Source organism: Battus philenor, unplaced genomic scaffold, assembly GCF_028537555.1.
Source record: "Battus philenor isolate CCGP_79_NKW_IND1 unplaced genomic scaffold, ilBatPhil1.0.hap1 SCAF_21, whole genome shotgun sequence".
In the NCBI taxonomy this organism is placed as follows: Eukaryota; Metazoa; Arthropoda; class Insecta; order Lepidoptera; family Papilionidae; genus Battus; species Battus philenor.
This window is the reverse complement of record NW_027181684.1, coordinates 9,951,512-9,971,885: the sequence shown is the minus strand read 5'-3', so window position 1 is coordinate 9,971,885 and position 20,374 is coordinate 9,951,512. Positions and strand designations below refer to the sequence as shown.

The 20,374-nt window shown below is 33.4% G+C and overlaps 2 protein-coding genes across 2 annotated transcripts; both read right to left on the bottom strand.

Annotated features, from left to right (window-relative positions):
- Positions 1-10,975: 10,975 nt before the first annotated feature.
- Positions 10,976-11,614, bottom strand: LOC137923499 (zinc finger BED domain-containing protein 5-like). Its single transcript, XM_068766759.1, has one exon. It carries the CDS (start codon positions 11,612-11,614, stop codon positions 10,976-10,978), a length of 639 nt encoding a protein of 212 aa, XP_068622860.1.
- Positions 11,615-14,867: 3,253 nt separating this feature from the next.
- Positions 14,868-20,087, bottom strand: LOC137923498 (mucin-2-like). Its single transcript, XM_068766758.1, has 2 exons — positions 19,623-20,087; positions 14,868-17,012 (listed from the first exon to the last, which is right to left on the bottom strand). Exons 1-2 carry the CDS (start codon positions 20,085-20,087, stop codon positions 14,868-14,870), a joined length of 2,610 nt encoding a protein of 869 aa, XP_068622859.1.
- Positions 20,088-20,374: the final 287 nt, after the last annotated feature.

The window sequence follows — 20,374 nt, the reverse complement described above, 5'->3', positions numbered from 1 at the left end:
CCTATGCAGGTAATTGGATAATTCCCTGTAACACACTACGTAAATTCAAGAATACTATATACATTTGTATAAATACCGCAATGTGACCTGACCTGTCTTATGTTAAATACAATGTATGTACTGGTGGAGAAATTGAATTTAATAAAATTAATAAATTTATAATAAGATCTGTATGTCTTTTAATTTCCTATATGTCGCAGTTTGAGCCTATAGACGCCCACTGCGAGGCGTAGGCCTCCCCCTAAGATGTCTATGGGGGATATATCATTGTTGTCACGCTGGGCTAGTGGGTTGCAGATCGCAGTGGGGTATTATGTTTCGCAGAAAACGCTGCTGTCCTTCCTCGGGAAAATTACATTCCGTGAATGGAACCCATGACCTACGATCGCAAGTCTCCGTCCTTACCGCAGGGCTACCACTGTCCCTTTTTCCTATATTTTGTAAATGATTTAATTCCGTCTATATCTTTTTAAACTAAACGTAATTAATTTATATATTTATGTTTTGGAAACTCCTAGATAAAAATATTGGTGTGATTTTCGCTACTTCACATTGCTCTACTAGGACAACATAAATATTGATACTTTATAAGTTTCATACGATAAGCTAATAATCGCTCAACGAGATACGGAGAGAGCTGTGCTTTGTAATTAATTAGGAGATCTTATCAAGCGTAGTGTAGGACTTTCACTCACGAGATGGACTAACGACGTTATTAAAGTCGTCGGACAGAGTTAGGTACAGGTCGCTTCCCAGCAATCCTATTGGAAACATGCGAGATACTAGTGGACGTACAGTTGAGATGATGATGATGATGAAGTGTTTAGAATTCAATATATATTAGGGATGTATAAGATGTTATACAAAATTAAAGATTTTTGGCAAATATAAATATGTATATAAAAGATATAAGACAAGAACGCTTTTGACAAGTCGCGCAATAAAAAAACTACCACGCGCTGTTATAATGGCTTTTCACTAGATAGTGTAACCAATTTCCTTTCGGAAAAGGACGGGAGCAACAAAAGGAGATGCGACGTTGACTTGACGGCCTTTGTTGTCATAAGCTGGTGTTCAGCGAGAAATAAAAACCCTCCACTTTTCTTTATCAAAATAGTTAATTACTGCAGTCATTTAAAATACAAAGGAATAATTTTAATTCAGGACGGATTACAATTATTATATTTTCTTTGTAGGAAAATGGAAATTTCTGGTTTTGAAAATCTTTTGTTTTGTTACATTTGTAATAGTTACTACTTGTTTTATGTACAAGGTTTAATTATTAGTAACTTCTAAACTATATTCAATAATAATTTTTAAGTTTCATTAAAAAGAGATTAATTTTTATATATCAATAATTTTAAAATAATCACTTTTATCTTTTGTTTAAAAGTACTGTATTAGAAGTGACAAAGCTTTCACTTTTCACATAAACATTTTTTCGTTGAGACGGTTTTTTCCTTTTAATTAATTATTTCTTAATTTTCTTTCTTAATTCCTTTTAATTAATTTTAATTGTCTTATGTATAAAATATTTTATAACTAGTATTGCATGCTATAATATTTATTATTTGTGACATTTTATTAAGTAGTTTCGGAACGTTTTATTAACAAAATTATTTTTGACTTTAATTTTTATATTTTATTAATTTGAAAATTAGTATCATTAATCTTATTTTAAGGGTACTGTATTTAGAATGCCAAAATTTTTAATTTAGCATTTACATTTTTGTGTAGGAGATTGTTTATGTGTTTTATTTTAATAACATTACGTAATAAAATATTTTATTGTATTACATGTTATAATATTTACTGCTTCTTTTGAATTGTAAATATCACATATTAAGTTATTTTGAATCCTTTCTGAACGTATACAAAATATTTTTCTTTTAATATAAAAACGGGTCATTTCGTTTTGATAGGTTAGGAAAGAAAATATTTTTAAATTTCGTTGTGTTTTAGGAATAAAAAAAAAACTGTTTTTTGGACTATTTTAGTTAATAATTGTTGTGATTCTGTTGTATCATTTATATGATACATTTATTACTTTATTTACAAAGAATATATAATACAGGTTTATGGGACCAGAACCTTTAGTTCTGAAGAAGAGACCACGGACCGGCAAGCTCAGAGGAGGACAACGACCGACAAGGTGGACAGATAACTTGATAAGGTCGTCGGAAGAAGTTGTGCGGTTTCAACCGGTCCTATTATAATGCTTAAGTAATGATTATGACGAAAGTGGAGAGAGAAGACGTTAAAAATCGAAACACTCTCTGCTGATCAACAAAATTATAATTCATCAGCATTCTATAAAAATGTATAAATGTTTATTGAAATTTACTCGAATAATTATTCTTTATTCTAGCTCAGCAAATTGGCAAATTGAAGTGGCAGCGGACGTGCCCACATTGCGCAGAACACATAGCTGAAAGTTGCTGGATTCACACCGCTTTCAACGAGTCCTATTGAAAATCTTTAGAGGAGGCTGATGTCTAACTGTGAACGTCTTAAGGTAATAACGATTTAAGATAAAATGGAAAAAGACATTGAAAAGTGAGACTCAATCTGAGCTGAGCCACAACTTGTTAAATTGTGAACTCTTTGTATAAATCTGTATATACATGGAAAGATACTCGAATAATTTGGATTTTAGTCATCAAAGACCAGCGAATTGGCGAGTTGATGTGACCGTGAGCGGGTAAGATAGAGCGCAGAACAACAGTAGATGGCTGCAGGAGCCTTAAGGTGTGACCTGGAGCATAAGTCCCTGCAGTGGAGACCACGGACGTCCAGCAACAAGGTGTTCTTCTATGCTGTGTTACATCACGATCTTGTGAAACACATTGGAAGAGGTTGGATACAGGCCGCTTCCTGCTGATCTTATCGGAAATCTATATGGGAGGGCTATATTCACCAGTAACAATATACAGCTTAAATTATGAAGGTTAAAGATATCTACACAACTATACTTTAGTCTATATAGTGTTAAATCTAATTATTAGAAAACTTAAAATAACACAATGAAGTAAAAAGATTTATTACATTTATCTTAAACTGTGTGAGCCAGGCCGTACATTCGAATTTACATAAGCTCTTTTAGAGACGACACGAAACACGGCACTCCGGGGGCGCGTTTGTGCTCTAAGTGAATATGGGAAGGATAAATGTTATTACAGTTTGAAAGGAACTCCAAGATTTTTTAAAATATTGAGGAATGATTGTAGGAGCAACCAATATTTATTGAAACGAAAAAAAAACACTCTAAATTATGTATCAATTAACGATATGTACGACATAGTTCAGCGGTTTGGCAAGTTGAAGTAACAATAGCTGGGTTATATAGCCCGTAGAACAAGTGACTGCTGGGGCCTTAAGGTTCTGGAGTGAAGAACAAAGGAAGGCAAGCGAAGTGCAGAACGTCCGCCTGGTGGACAGAAGATCTCGTTAAAGTCGTTGAAAGATGCTGAATGCAGTTCGCTTCCTACTGGCCCTACTAGATGTTTATATAGACGTCCACTTCTGGGAATCCACATCCTAGGAATGATCTTATGATTACGAACAAATATCAGTTTGTAAAATAAGCAATAATCCTTCAATTTTACCTCACGGTTACACCGACGCATATAAATAGATAGATTCTTCATCAAACTCTTGTTTTCAATATTATTTCATAAAGTAGTAGAAAGATAACATAATAATAGTTTATACGAATTTGTTAAAACGTTAGACTCGCGATAGACTTGAAAAGAATCGTCAAATAAAATATGTTAGCACAGCATGATTCGGTTGAATTTATTTGCACATCATTGAGGCTTTGGAGATATTTGTTATTGTATGATAATGCTGATGTCTATGTAATGTTTGTACTACAGAAGAGAGCTGTTTGTATAATACTATAATACGGGTACTTTCTGAGAATAGTTTCGACAAAATAAGATTATGACTGAATACATAGACGATTTGATGTCTTTGTCCCTATGTAATTTTGATAGTAATATTAATATAAATAATTACAAAAATAGCGATGTTCATAAGGTTAATAGAAATAAAAAATCGCTTGTTTTACTTTTCTCTAGAATACGAAAAAATTGTAGCTTTTTGTGCGATATGTAATCATCATCATTACAGCTGCAGAACGTCTCCTCTCGATCCCATGTTTCCACCAGAGAATTCCCGTAGGATCGGTTAAAAGTTGCCTGCATTTAGCATCTTAAAAAGATTCATATATACATACATATATACATTAATATATTCTAATATTAAAAACATTAAAAGACATAGTGTTTTACTTTAAAAAAACATTACCATTAAATAAATTTATGCTGAATTCAGATCATAGTCCATACCTATCAGGCTATTCCTATTCCGCTGATAGCAAACTTCGTGATTAAAAAAAAATAACCGTCGGTTTAGTTCAGGCGGACGGAACGGATTGCCAGTATTTGATTAATATTTTTTACCAACGTTACAGTTTGTGTGAACGCTCGCTGCATCTGTGTTAATTAATTACCAGAAGCGGATATTCGAATCCGAATAGAATATAACGTTAAAATATAAACTTGTACAACATTACGAACCGGTATCGAATATCAAAAATTCTGTCTATTCGAGCTTTCATTTTATATTGAATGATATATGTTTTAGTAAAATATTTTCTCGTACTCGTTCATGGCGTATGGAAAAAAACATTGGATAGTAATAAAAAAAATCTGTTTAAAATAGGTATATTCATTTTGTTTTCGTTTATTCAGAAGGCTTACAGCTAGCTCTATTTATGTAAGACTCATTTTGTGAAAAAATTTGTAAAACAAAAGTTCTACAACGAAAATACCACAAAAGCCTTATTTATCATAAAAGCAGACACTGATTGGATACTCATGATGAAGACGTATGAAAAATATATGACAAGGAGTAAATTCTTACCCTCTACTCCCTAAAACGCATTGGACCTGACACCAGCTCGAGAAATTGGAGACAGAATGAACTAAGAATGCCATTTACAAAAATTTACAAGCAAGATAATGTATACACGAATAGTTTGATTGGTTAATTGAGTTAAAAGGTGTTAAATTCAAACAAAATTTACAAATATAGTATATAGTTTTCGGGCTACACGTGTAAGATTTTAGATTCTACAAAAGTTGTTACATGATGTTCATCTAGTAAACTCTCTTTATTAATTGGGTGCATCCAATATTGACGCTGCTATTGTTGCTCTTGATTCAACAGCTATTTTAATAATATCAACTGCATTTTTTACATATGAGTGAGAATAACTATATTTATTCAAACGAATCAAACTTCCGGAGGAATTCCATCCCCACCATATTACTTCGGATTGACGAAGTGGCAATAAACAAAGTTAACCTTTGTTGCCAAGGGTGGATATTAGAGTAGCATAAACAGATCTTAGTAAGAAAATTTGGTTTTTATTATATATTTTTTCGCGAAATTGTTGACTGTATGAAAACAAAGTTCTGAATCAAAAACCATTTATTAATAGTCCTAATATTTTTCCACCGAGTGGAATTCCGTGTTACATGTGAAAATATTTCCTTAATATGTTGTGATTGGCTGCAGTAGCTCCCACGAATGGTAATAAAATTTATCCGCTCCAAAATAAACGTTTAGAAATTGCGCGGAGCCTCTGGGAGCGTGTCTGCCGCCTTGAACCGATAGCGCTCACCGAAATTGGAAGGATTCGTTTCTTTACTTCTTTTGTTTAAGACAACCGCCTCTAAAATAATTCGACGCTGTTCAAATCATTCACATTTATTGCATTAACAGATAATCGATCTTTATATTTTTATCGAATCTGTTGTCTTTAACGTCTATCAATTTACCGAAAAAAATTGAGAATAGTTGGGGAAATGAATGTTCTCTTCATAAATGTTTTATTAATTATTCTTCTATTTAATTTATAAAGCCTCCCGCCTAAGCGATCCGTGGCCACGGCAGTCTCATAATTAGATAATTAAAATAATACAAAGCGGCCCGAGTCGGGGATCCTTAAACCAAGGTCTAGCATAAGCGCCCTCAGCGCTGCGCGAGCTCTAGGAATAAAAAAATATTATTATTTTTATTCTAATTTTAAAAAGTTACTAGCAAGTAAAAATTCAAAAACATTAATTGTTAAAAATTAGCTATGACAATATAGTTGTATGAGAAACTCATTAAGAAATATATTAAATAATACGGACGTTCTCCAACTACACGTCAAATCATATGTTAAATAGAAATCAGCCCAAAAACACGTCAAGCCGTGAGGTGGATCCGAATCATCTACGTAACACTACGATAACATTTCCGTGCGTGTAAACCAATGAAAACTGATATTTTACTCCTATGTAAAAGTACTTTTACCTTATAATGTAATCAATAAGAGAAGTTGTGTATTTTCTAGAGTCCGTCTGTCCGTCTGACCCATTGTGTCTTTAGTTTAAATGTATCGTGTAAGTGAATCGGTAATATTATTTATTTTTGTAGTAAAGACCTTGTTTTTAATATTCGGTTTTTCTTCGTTTCAGCTCATAGACGTCCACTGCAAGGAATAGACCTCCTCTAGAGAAATATATGCGAGGGAATACCATGTCGCCGATGCGTTGTCGTTCGCAGTGTTGTGTTATATTACGCAGAGAACACTGCTGTCAATTCTCTGGAAACTTGTTTTGTGAGTAGTGGAAATCCTATACAATTGTATAGGATGCACAAAAAGGTGAATTATATATGATAGGATACGAATACGCGACTTACGTAAGCCTTAGTCTTCTACCGCTGGGCTACCACTACTTCGTTATTTCTTACCATTTAATGCTCGTTTGCCAGAGAAAAATATCACTGTGATAGCAGAGAAAGACTGGCTGACCATAGGCACATTAAGAAGAATCATAAAAAAATAGAGGTTGCCTACATTCAAAGATTTCATCAATCACTAGATGAAAATCAAAATGAATCTACAGGTAGACTTAATAATATTTTTATTAACTTGATTATATACTTTATAAAGTTTTTAAATTTGGACATATTTGTACGCGGCGGATGAAGAGGGAAAAAGTGGGGAGAGAGGGCGAGAAGCCTCTCTACAATCATCTAAAATATTTAGGCCTATTAAGAGCGCACCTCATATCTTGAACGAGATTCCAAAACAGCATTGATAGAATTATTTTATTATTAGAAAATTTAAATTTTGGTTACGCTATGAGGGCGGCTCCTCAAAATCTGTTACGCGGGTTGTAAGTCCCCAGCACCGGGTCTTCCCCTCTCCCTGTAACGAAATGGACCCGGCATTCGCACGGTGATTCCGTGGAATGTAAAGAATTTAAAACTTTTAATAAATATTTTTGACAATTTCAGCGACTATCATGAAAATTGAGAAGTACTTTATTTTTTGACGTCAAAGATTTTTTCCCATGAAAAAGGTTTAAATGGTGGCCCCATTATTGAAACTCTTTGTTACATGTCTACTATCTCCTGGACTATTCAACCGAACGCTATGAAAATTTGTAGGTATATTAATTTTTCACGTAGAAAATTTAAAATGTTGCCCCTGCGCCGATTTTACGATTAAGATTGAAAATGGTGATAAAAGTATGTATTTTATAGTGTATCTTACACTGTTAAAGCATAAGCATAGATACATATATGCTTATATGACATACATGTTTCCTTAATATAAATAGCCAGTAAATATAAAATAATGCCTATTTAAAAATGTTTGAAATATAATTTGTATAGTTATTATACAAAATATTTAAAAAGTTTAAATATACGTAAAAACCGATAGGTAAATGACATTTGATTGCAATAATGAATTACAAAGAGTAGTAGGTTATAATTGATAGGATCACGACTGCCGGGTTTACCAAGAAAATTATAATTTTTATAATAACAAAAATTCCTGGTATTAAACTTACAAAATTCTTGTACGAGATAGTAAATATTGTATTTATAATAACAGAGACTATAATTGTTTAGAGAGAAATCACTCTTTTTTAATTTTTCGAATAGCTGAAAAAAAAATAATCTTCTTTTCACAATTTTCTATATGCACGAGGATTTTGAATCAGAAAATCTGCTAAGGGCAGCGTAAGACGTTTACTCTTAAAGTGGACGAATGCCCCTGAAAAGGTTATTGAAAAACTGGACGCAGGCCGCCTCAAGATAGTGCTATTGGAAATTTATATGGGAGTCTTACGTCCAGCTGTGGACATCTTACACTGCAATAATAATGATGAGGATGACGGCATTTTGTTCATTATAAATATACAATAATTGGGTTTAATGTGATAGCGCATTAACGGCTGAAGACGCTTAAGCTCTGTTTACAAGTAAACAAGTTAAAGTGAGTTCCGATAGAACTGGTTGTAAGCCAACTTCAGTCCAGCGTTTTCCGTAGACCTTAATAATAAAGTTTTTTTCCTGTCAAAAGAATAACGGCAAAGTTGTGAGGCGATATTTACGTAATAATTATTCATAAGTTTTTGACGTATTTTTTGTCATTTCGGCAATTTTAATAGAGCTCCTAGAGAGAGATAAAAAAATCTCAAAAGAGCAGTTAATAGTTATTTATTAAATAGGAGGTATAAAATGGCGACTTAGGTTGAGGACATAATATGAACTGTAGATGAAGTAAAGCTTAAGATTATTTTTTTCTTTCAACTAGTAGACATAAATATATGTAGCTGATAATCAAAAAAATTTCTTTGTGCCCGATGGTCACTGTTTCTCTATAGGTATTTAAAAAGTCTGTGGATGTGAGGGGTTAATCTGCAGATGGCGCTTAGCCTGAAACACTTTTCAGATAGCAAAACTCATGTTTTCCCTCTGGACCGTAGGCTCAGAACTTTACACACCACTTTATAATCATAATGAGCATTGATTATGTGTCAGTAAATCTGACATAAGTGTTATTCGTAATAATACCTTATTCTGTCTGGCGCCATTTATCATTCGTTAATTATCATAAGCTGTGTTCATTTAAGGAGTTAAAATAGCTGTTATGAACGCCTACAAGAATTTCATGTTAAAAATCATTTTACTGTGTTATCAAGTTTTTTCACAGAAAAGATGTACCAGTGTGATAATTATAATAATCTTGATTCTACTATTCTTTTAAGCCAATAATAAATCGGTCTTACACTGATTCTATCCAGCGACTTCCGGCGATCTAAACTATGTCGGCTCGTGATCGCCACCCGAGAACATTTCGGCCCCAACGGCCACCGGTTGCATGAGCGATGTGTCCCCCCAGCCACTTCAGACAAGCAATTATTCGATCTACGTCGGTGACCGTGGTTTTCCTGCAGTTTTCCTCATTTCTGATTCGATCTGGCAGCGAAACTCATAACATAGCCCTCTCCGATGCTGCCAAGTGACCTCGAGCCTTCATATAAGGTCCATGGTAAGTGACCATTGCGGTATTTTGGACGATAAGAAGCTGAACCTGCCCCAGGTATATACAATCGTTAACAACTTCGAGCGTAACACTTCCGATAACTGCTTGTATACGTACGACAGTAGTAACTTAGATTATCATCAAATAATTTAAAAATCATATTTCTAATTTAATTTCAACTTACATATGGACGTAATTTTTAAATATAGACTTTTTTATGCTTGCACAATGCAAATTCAATTTAATGTATCTCTCTAATAATTAATTTGTTAATTTATACAAAATTTATTATTATTAATAACTAACTGTTATATTATCTGTACGTAGTGGCACATAGTGCTCGATTATGATAATATGCTATTGGAAATTAATTTTAAACAATAACAGTTTATTGCTTTTATCGGAATTATGATGTATGGTTGGAGGTTGCAGGTTCAATCTCGTTAGGCGCACGTTTCGTCTGAATTTACAACCTGACCAAACCTGAAAAATTCAAAAGATTTGTAGTCTCCTTAAATTAGCTCTGGACCCTAATCATCTTCAAAATTTTAGTCGTTAGGTGTCTACTACTGGACATAGGCATACTTCGTAGATTTTCAACGGAATCGATTGGCAGCGGCCTGTAAAAATCATTTTTCGACCATATTACTACTCATAGTATATTCTAAATCAGAGTTGCCATGTTTTTCCGTGTTGGGTTGACCCCCTACTTATCCGATATTGATTTCCTGTAAATTTCTAACTGTAGTAAAGTAAAAACACATGTTAATTTATACATTTATTAATTGAATTTAAATAAAAACTACTCAAAATAAAATTTTGGATCTGTTATATAAAATAAACGTAACATTAAATAAACATAAAATAAACTATAAATAAAATAACATAAGCAATAAGTCAATATTTTTAGTGAGAAGGATGAACCTGTTGCTTTAATAATAAATTATCAACATTTGGCATCAATTTTGTAAGGGTTAATCCTAAATCTCCTCGGCTAATGATGTCCAGTCTGTTTCTTTTTTTTTCGTTAGGAGATTGGTAACAGCGCTAAACCCCCTTTCCACTAGATATGACGATGGAAAGGAAATTAAAAATTTCCTCGCTATATTTCATAATACGGGATAAGTAATGGGTATGTTGTTTTGCAGCCAGAATTGCTGATATCCGTTTTTAAACTGAACCTTAAGTTCTTCGTTTGTACTTAGTTCAGTCAGTTCCTCTTGTATTATGACATTCGTTTCTTCTATGTCACCATATGGTTTAATTATCCACGGTGATATTGCCATAGTTAAAATATATAATGTTAAACATAAGTTGAAACGTCGTCTTCCTTTGGTTAAATTGGAGAACTGAGAAATTTCGCCCCGTCCAATATTTTGCTTCATTAGTTTAATTCTCGCAAGAAACGCTGATAAGATGGACTTTGTTTTATTCAAATTTAAACTGTCACCTTGTAATTGCAAATTAACCATATTAAATTTTGTAAACAAATCTGTTAAATAGGCGATGTCTGTTTTCCTCTTCATTAAATCTTCTTTTAAAATGTTATCTTTAGTGTTCACAAATTCTAAAATAGTCTCAAAAAGTTCTTACGAAGAGCAGTTCTTCGTAGATTTCTTGATTCATATTAAAACGAACATATGCCAATAATAATGCTGCATTATTAGGTAAAGTTGACTCGTCCAGTTGTATAGAGAAATGGGTTGCTTGCAAATAATTACATAAGAAGCTTTTAATATCAGAACTTATTTCATCAATACGTCTTTCAACAGTATTGTTGCTTAAGGGAATTCTTTTAATGATATCAGATGCAGGTTTGTGTAAAACAGTTTTTAAAACCTCTTCAACCGCTGACAAAATTAATTTCTCTCCGATAGTATGCGGTTTTCCGAACTTTGCTATAAGTAACGAGATATTGTAAGACGCCTGCAAACCATCATCATTTCTTTGTAACGTCGAAGCGAACATTCTGTCCAGTGTAGGTATCTTCTGTAGTTTATCTTTAAGTGTTTGAAAGTATTTCAAATCTTTCTCTGTTTTAGCAGGGTGGCATCTTCTCAGAGGATCTTGCAGTTTTGATGGTTTCATAGCGTCATTGCCCAAAACTTTGTTGCATATAAGGAACATAGGCAATTGTTTGTCCGGCAATGATGGAATAAAGATAAATTTCAAATAATCAACATTGTACTGTCTACATTTCTTTTTAGATTCGGACATGGTATCAGTCATCTGTGGGCAAAATTAAATTATTTAAGAAAATCCAGCAGCTGTATATTAAAAATATTTTTTGATTTTTCCGAAAACATTCCATAATTCGAACATCTTCTTGCAACAATTAGCTAGAATTACGGAGATTGCACTGTAATTATAATACCGATTGCTAAAACTTTCAAAAAGAAACTATTGAGGAGTACTCGCGTAATTTTGCATGATTGAATATTAAATTACTAATAACTAGTCATGATTGGCGTAATTTATCTATCTTTGCTGACTACGAGTAGAAAACTAAAATTTAATAAAAAATAATGTACTTACTTTTCTCCAGCACTCTCAAACAAAATAACTCTGACTCACTATAATTTGTGTGATATACTATCTTTTTATATTTTTTTAAATATTTTCTTATCACTTTCCTTTTCAAGATTCAGGAAACTAATAAACGTATTTGTCCCACATTCGTAGTGACGTAGGCGTAGAGTGACGAATTAAACAAGTCAGTGCAAGGTAGCGAAGCTCTGAGATTGCGACTCTCAGGTTTTTATAAGTTTAAATGTATTGCGACCACAAAGCGAATACCAACATCCAACAACTTACACAATTTTATAAACATATGTAATAATTTTTTTACTTCATAGATACGTACTTTTATAAATAGTGTAAATGTTTTGATATTATAAGATAGTATGATGTAAATATATAGGTACTATCAGTGTTTGTGTTGAGATCCACTATCGTGGACTCCATTTACATTTCATGGCCTCCCAAATTTTTTTTCGCTGACGTAGACCCCTTGCAGGTTGTCATAGACCCCTAGAAGTCGATATAGACCACTTTGGGAATCTCTGTTCTATATACTCATATAAGATTGCCACTAATTAGAAATTTTATATAATTCACACTTTGTGCGTTAATAATATAGGATTGCCACTAATTAGAAACGAGTTTCAGTGGATGTGCTGCAGCGTCCTCTGCGTACCAAAGTACAACACTGCGAACGGCTTACGATTATTTATCCCCACATAGATATCTTCGTGGGACGCCTATACCTTGCAGTGGGTATCTGTGGGCTGAAATGACGATAAATCATTCGTTTTATCGTCATTTCAGAAATTGAAACGAATAGTTACACGATTGCAATTAGAATTTTAGGATTCGAGAACATTAAGAGTAGAGAGAGTAATCCTAAATGAAATAAACCGCAAAATCGTTTCATACAGAACGCTGATACGAATGCTATTGACAGAATTACGTAGCTATTTAAACGCCTGCGGGTATAATATCATGAAGCGTTAACGCAGTCGCGCGGCGTGTGAGTGGCTTGTTGTGGCGACGTTTGTTAATGCGTGTCCTGTTGCACTTCAGGCCATACTAGTGGTTACATCATCAATCTGAATTCTATACTGATTAAACACTAATCGTTGTTATTATCACTTCTTTGTTACAACGAATGTGTGAATATCATATACCAAAATATTAGCTTTTTCTGTGGTTAATAGATGGCGCTGATACCGCGCTTGTTAAACATTCATTATTATTTAAGAATAGATAACAGTGTACTAAAAATGAATAATAATAAATTGGTCGTAGAATAAATTAAATGTGAGATACAAAAGTCAAAACACAAAACTGGGAAATAATAATGTAATAAATAATCTGTGATACTTTGGGAATGGAGGAGAAGGAGGAAAGGCGATGACTGAATGACAATATGGCTTATGTAGTGAATGATATTATGATGGATGAAAGAAAGAGAAAGCATGAAAAGTACTATATGACAATTGTTATTTTTGAATAATTAATGGAAATTAATTATTAACTTCTTTCTGTTTATGGTATGAAAACGTGGTAAATTTATCTTCTAGTAAATTGAAGAAATTTGTTAAACACAAGCACTGCCAAAAGGAATAATGCTCTTTTACAGAGCGTGTTTAGAATGAAGGTGTTTGGAATTAAACTATTTCAATTTCATCGAACATTGTTAAATACGAGTACAATCATCCAAATATTGTATTAAACAGTTACAAACCCCACCGAGTTTCTCTTTAGTTCTTCTCCGAAGATTATAGTTGATTGTAATGATGTCATATTATAAAGCCGTTTTAACTTTTATTTTGAATATGTTTAATTATTTAATTTTTTTAACGATAATTTGAAGATGTAACTTACTAATATTTTTTTATTGAAAATATAATTTTTTTTGGAGTAATTTCCATTATCGTTGTTAAATAAGTATTGAGATTTTTTTAATTACTATTTTCAGTATAATACTCAAATACCTACATTCTTATCTATTTTTTGTGTTAATTTTAATCTACATTATTTTTGTATCGAAGAGATGTATGTGTTTAACGAACTTCTAAGTAGTCAATTTTGTTTTGCAATAGACCTTTGTGCCTAAAAGCTACAAAAGCTATTATTAATGTTTTAAGGAAGAACAAACCAGACCTTAAAACAAATAGAGAGAGCGCTTGAGTAGTTACGGATATAATGTGAAACTGAATTTCTATATGCATACATAGGAATGAGGAGATCCGTAGAACAACCAAGATCACTGGTGAAGCACCAAGAATTGCTCGTTTGAAGTGGCAGTGTGGCACATCCCTCGAGTAACCCATGGCAAGACATGGAAAGATTCTTAAGAAATTGGGACGTATATAAAGTGAGCACTTTGAAATAGATGGTATACTTTTCCACTGGTATGTGACAGGTCAATTACTTCTGATAGTCTACTAGAACAGATAGTAAACAAAAATCAAATTTAACGTAAGTATGGTAATCGAAATCTTAAAAAATATATTTTGGATCGGGTGTACTATACATAAATTGATAGCTATATATTTTCAAAGCTTATATACTTATAACCAATCATTATGTATTATTATTATTTCTAAGTTTTTTTTTACTATATCTCGCACCGGATTATAATCTTAATCAATTTGTTTGATGTTGATGATTGATCAGTAGCGTCATTTAAATTATGTGAAAAAAATATAACAGGGAAAGTGTACTTAAGAAAAGTTAATCTCGTATCGACGGTCTTAAATATAACCAGAAGTAATAAAATATACATTAACGAAATCGAATAGACAATGAAATTACACAATGTATTGTGGTATACTATTTAAGATTTTGTCGATATGTTTGGACGTACGTCAACTTTAAACGGGGATCTTTTTGTTAGTTATACGGTTCTGCTAGCATGTTTGTCACTCTTGGAACAGTAATAGTGCATGAAAAATTTTCTAACTCATCATAAAGATATTGGTCGTTTGTTTCGTTCCATTTTTTTAGCTAGTTCGTAAAAGAATATAGCTATTATAACCAACAAAATAAACGATATTATTACAACAAGTGAGATAGTTAAGGGAGTCCAAAAGCCAGTGTCGGGGTTTTCGACAATAGGACTTTCCGTTGGAGTTATGGAACCAGTGGTTCCTTGTCCTGGGTTTGTGTTTGTAATAGGGGTTGTTGTTTCCAGATTTCCAGGATTAGTATTTGAATCTGTTTCGTCTTTAGTTGACTGGTCCATTCTAATGGTAGTACTAAGTTTTGTAGTCGTTTCCGAGTTGTCTTCAAGTGTTGGAGTTACCGTTTCCGTCTCAGTGTTTGTAATTGCCGTGGTTGTTGATTCAGGTGTATTATATTCATTATTTGTTGATTGCGTTGTTGCTTGTCCTAGGGTTGTGTTTGAAATAGGGGTTGTTGTTTCCAGATTTCCAGGATTAGTATTTGAACCTGTTTCGTCTTTAGTTGACTGGTCCATTCCAACGGTAGTACTAAGTTTTGTAGTCATTTCCGAGTTGTCTTCAAGTGTTGGAGTTACCGTTTCCGTCTCAGTGTTTGTAATTGCCGTGGTTGTTGATTCAGGTGTATTATATTCATTATTTGTTGATTGCGTTGTTGCTTCCGAACTATTTTCTGCATTCTGGGTAGATGTGACTATAACTGTGTAATCCGATGATATAGTAGTAGTCTCTGTGGTTTTTTCCAAAGTAGTAGTAGTCATGGAATCAGTAATTTCTGTCTGTGTGGTATGATCTAAGTCATCTGTAGCCTCTGAATCAGTATTGACTACAGAATCAGTAATTTCAGTCTGTATGGTTTGATTGAAGTCAGTGGTGGCCACAGAATCAGTAGTTTCAGTCTGTGTAGTTTGAGCTAATTCAGTAGTGGTGAGGAAATCAGTATTTTCAGTCTGTGTGGTAGAGCTGATATCAGTAACAGTAAATATTTCTTGGTCAGTTGTGTAGGTTGACTGTGTGACCGTTTCTTGGGTTGTAGATATAAAATCAGTAACTTCGTATTGTGTCACTGTAGTGGAATCAGTTATATTCAAAGTTGATATATCTGGAGAATTTGTGGAAATAACTTCTGTGGTCGTTTCAGTATTAATAACTGATGACATCGTTGTACTCATTGTATCAGTTACTTGTGTTGTACTAGTATTATCATTTTGGTTTGTTGTAAGTTCTTGTGTTATTTGTGTAACTGTTACTACGTCTGTAATCTCAGATGTAGAATTGCCTGGGTCCGTAGTTTCAAAAACAATTGTCGCATCAGTACTAGGTGTATTAGTTGGTGGATCACTGGAAGCATAGGACGAGGTGTAATCTGAACTTGACCACGTTGTTGTATCCGTATCCGTTTCATTAGGCGTATGAATTGTCGTTTCCCCTGTTGACGAAACTGTGCTTATTATTTCCTGTGGTGGTGTAGATGGTCCCCAATCTGTCACGTTTAACTGAGTAGATGTCTCAGTACTTATTTCCATTTGCGATGTTGTTAATGGGGTGTCAGAACTTTCCATTTGAGTGGTACTTGAATTGAACCCATCTGTAGTTGTTGTTTCGTATCCAGTTGAATTAGTGTTTTCTTCGGAAGTAATTTCAGAGGGCTGAGTCGTATCAGTTTCAACTTCTTGTGTCGTTAATGTTGCATTTTCTTCGAAGTCTGTTGTAATAGCAGTGGTAGCTGTTTGTGTATCAGTTGTTATATTCTGTTCAGTAGTCCACATTACTGTGTTAGTACTTGGAGCTTCCGATGAAGATACTGTGTTTGTAACGGTTGTCGTTTCTTGGCTAGTTAAACTAGACATTGTGATTGATTCAGTTCCATTAGGAAAAGTACCATCTTCTGTTGTTATAGGAAATTCGGTAGATTGTGTGGCATTTGGAGGGGAAGGAACTAAGGTAGTTATAACTGTAGGAACTACTATAGTAGTAGTAGTAGTAGGATCTGCCGTTGAATCGGGAGAAGTAAGATCAACAGGCGTTGTGGTTATATTGTTAATTTCACTATATATAACACATAAATCAGCATCATAATGCGGTGGTATGTAGCGAAAGGAATCCACGAAGACTATGGATCTACTTGCTGCCATCCCAATAAGAGAAACCTGAAATAAAGAAAAATACCACATTTGATTTGACCGATATCATTTTTGTTAAGGCAATTACACTACGCTATGTTTATATTTTGTATCGATGACGTGGAAGATATTATCGCTAATTATTATTAATGAAAGTAAGGTGCGACGTTTTCAATAATACGTTTTATATGGCATATAACTATAATATGAATGACATGATTATTTATGCCTAAAGTTATGATATATTTTTCATGTTCCCGTTGTAGATTTGTTTCAGAAATTTAATTTCAATAACTTATCTAATAAAAGGAAAGTAAGAATAACTATTGATAATATTTTTATTAAGAAGCAGCAGAAACTTATATGTATTGTACACGTAAGTTTCTTCTACTTTAATTTTCAGCACATTTATAGATAGATATTTTATAACGTGTATTATTTAATCGTTTCAAGTATTGAATTGTATATTGTCGTAAATGTAGTAAATGAGTCATCACCGACGAATTCTTTTCGAAAGCATTTTTTTTCTCATTTGGATATCGTTAACATATTTAGCACTAGCAGTGCCATTACCCCATTACAGGTAAATTATTTCGTGTTCTACGAAAACTAAATAACTTTAATAACTATTGTAAGATACGAAATCACTTAGAGTCAGTCGAGCTGACGGCAAATTTTAATAATTATCATCATCACCATTTCAACTATACGACGTGCACTGTTGGGCATAGGCTTCTATCGTAGATTTTTAATAGGATAGGTAAGAAGCGGCCTCCATCCAGTGTTTTTGGGCAACCTAAAAAAGTGATAATAAAAAAGAAATCTAGCTCTAATAGTAGACAAAAAGTGGCGGTCTTAATGGTATTGAATAGGAGGTCTCCAAATTATGATTTATGACGTAGTATTATTTCGTTTCACAGCATAATTTTATAGAACATTACTATATATTTCTAATTATTAATAGCATAATTTGTTAATCTTTGATTGCAGCTTACATTTCAATGCTTTGTATATTGTTTCAGTTATTCAAATATGTATTGCTTAAGTTTTGTTACAAATATGTTTTTAATTATTTTCAGATGAAGTAATGTGGTTTAGTTACTTATGTTTAACTATCTAGCAAACGATGTTTGGTTCTATTGTACCTTGTTACACTTATTCGTCTTTATATTGTCAAACAAATATCTGTAACCTTCGGCGATTAAACTTCTCTAAGGACATTGTATCCAATTGAAGTTTTCTGCAGTAGAATAAAACTCGGGTTATAAATGGTTATTTTTAATTTATCTTTATAACTATAATAATTTTGATAACTGTAATAGAAAACGTATCTATGTCGTATAATTTTATTACGAATGTCGGCGAATAGGTGTATTGGAATTTTACAGAACCTTGTTTTTTGAAATAAATTAATTGTTTGTTGTATTAATATTTAGGTAATTAACTATAGACGTAAAGGTATAAATGTTCTTCACTTTTCTATGTTGATAGCATTCTATGGTACGACATATTTACTGATGTCGGATCTGAAAATCCTGGTCCTTTGGCAATAGAAGCAATTGTTTGTATTATTATCATCAATACCGACATCATTTGAGCCGTAGGTAGTTCACTGCTGAATGGAGACCTTCTCCATTTCTATTAAGACAGGTTAGAAGCTCACAGTCTCCGTTTTTACACTTTAAAATGTGTTTTGATTTCCCAGGAGACAAGTCTAACCAAGGTTCAAATTTTTTTCTATTTTTAATTACCTTAACTATCCTTAAGGAATAATAGACATTTGTTCTTTTTTAGGATCGTGTCTTCTTCCCACTGGCAAAAGTGATAGGTTTATTTAAAAAAAAATATACGATGGGCTCTTACATCTATTTGCTAGTCGGAATTAAATCTCATAATATTTGAAACTGTAATATTTGTGTAAGTTTGTTTCATTGTTGCATTGGCGCTGTACTTCTTGGCATTTACATCTTAACCAAGTTTACGGTGCACTAAATGCCTTTATTCTAGATCAATAGTATGAATTTCGTATATAGGTTAGTTGCAACGAATCTTCGTCTTTGTGAGAAAGCATTATGGGATATGTAATACAAAGCAAGTAATGTAAACTAAGATATGTGATCACTTTAAATTACTACAAAACACCTTAATCACCCCAAGACGTCCACTTTTAATCTTAGGTATCCCAATAAGAAAGATATTCTCGTTTAATATACGTCATTGCCATTACACGACAATTTACGTAATACTCGTGTGAGTTACTAGAGATTTTCAGGGATTGTAACTTACGGAAATGAAACGTAGGCTCTGACTTCGGGCAGTGGAGAGAACTATGCTCGAGTTTTTTCTCTCGGAAATAGCCCAGCAAATTGGTAAGTTAAAGTGGCAGTGGCCAAATAGCGCACAGAACAAATGGCCGCTGGGCATTAAGCAGAACTTTACGAGTGGAGACCGCGGACCGGCCAGAGCAGCATAGGATGATAATTCATAAGGTGGACATGACCTTGTTATCGTCGGATAACGCTAAATACAGTCCCTGCCCTAACGTTTTCATTAAAAATTGATGTCTTACGTCTGTAATGATAATGATGATTTACAAGATCCTAACTGTGCGCATAATCGATAATAATTGTTACTTACATAACCAACAAATGTCCCGGATCCTGTCAAGTTAACTCGTAACGTATGCCACCCGGTCACGAAGTTTGGACTTGCGGCGGATATCATTTGGTTTCCGACGGCAGCATCAACACCACCTTCCACCACTTCACTGACAATAACAGTTATCTGGTCGCTTTGAGAATTTGGATCCATGTATAAATTCACGTCAACAACGCCACGGGCCGTCATTGGGAAGGTAAACGATGAGACGCAACTAAGTTGATTAGTAGGTGATATAAACACGGTGCTAAGGCGATGCGGGCTGTCCACGGGGATTGACGAGTAGTTACCTAAATTCCACATCAGCCTTCCCCTACAGATACCAATTTCGTTCGAAAACGATCCATAGAAATCATCTTCGAATGAAAACGTCACGCAACCTTCACCTACAACTGTTACTATTAAAGTCAACAATAGAACTGCTACCAAACAACTGTCAACCATTTTGGAAATGACACGCGTCTTGTGTGGCACTTCCTATTCGTAATGAGTAATTATTAATTTATGTGTTTACTGTGTCTTATATCTGTAAATAGTATTGAATATCGCTGGGATAAGATAAAATACCTAGAATCTGAATGTTGATAATAATTTCAGTTGCGCTAAGGCTTCGACCGGCTAAGAATTCCCTTATTCTATGTAATTATTACTGCGAATAATGTACTCATTCTTCGATTAGATAAGTATTTATGCTAGCGGTTTTTAGAGCTTTAAAATTTATTAGCTAACTT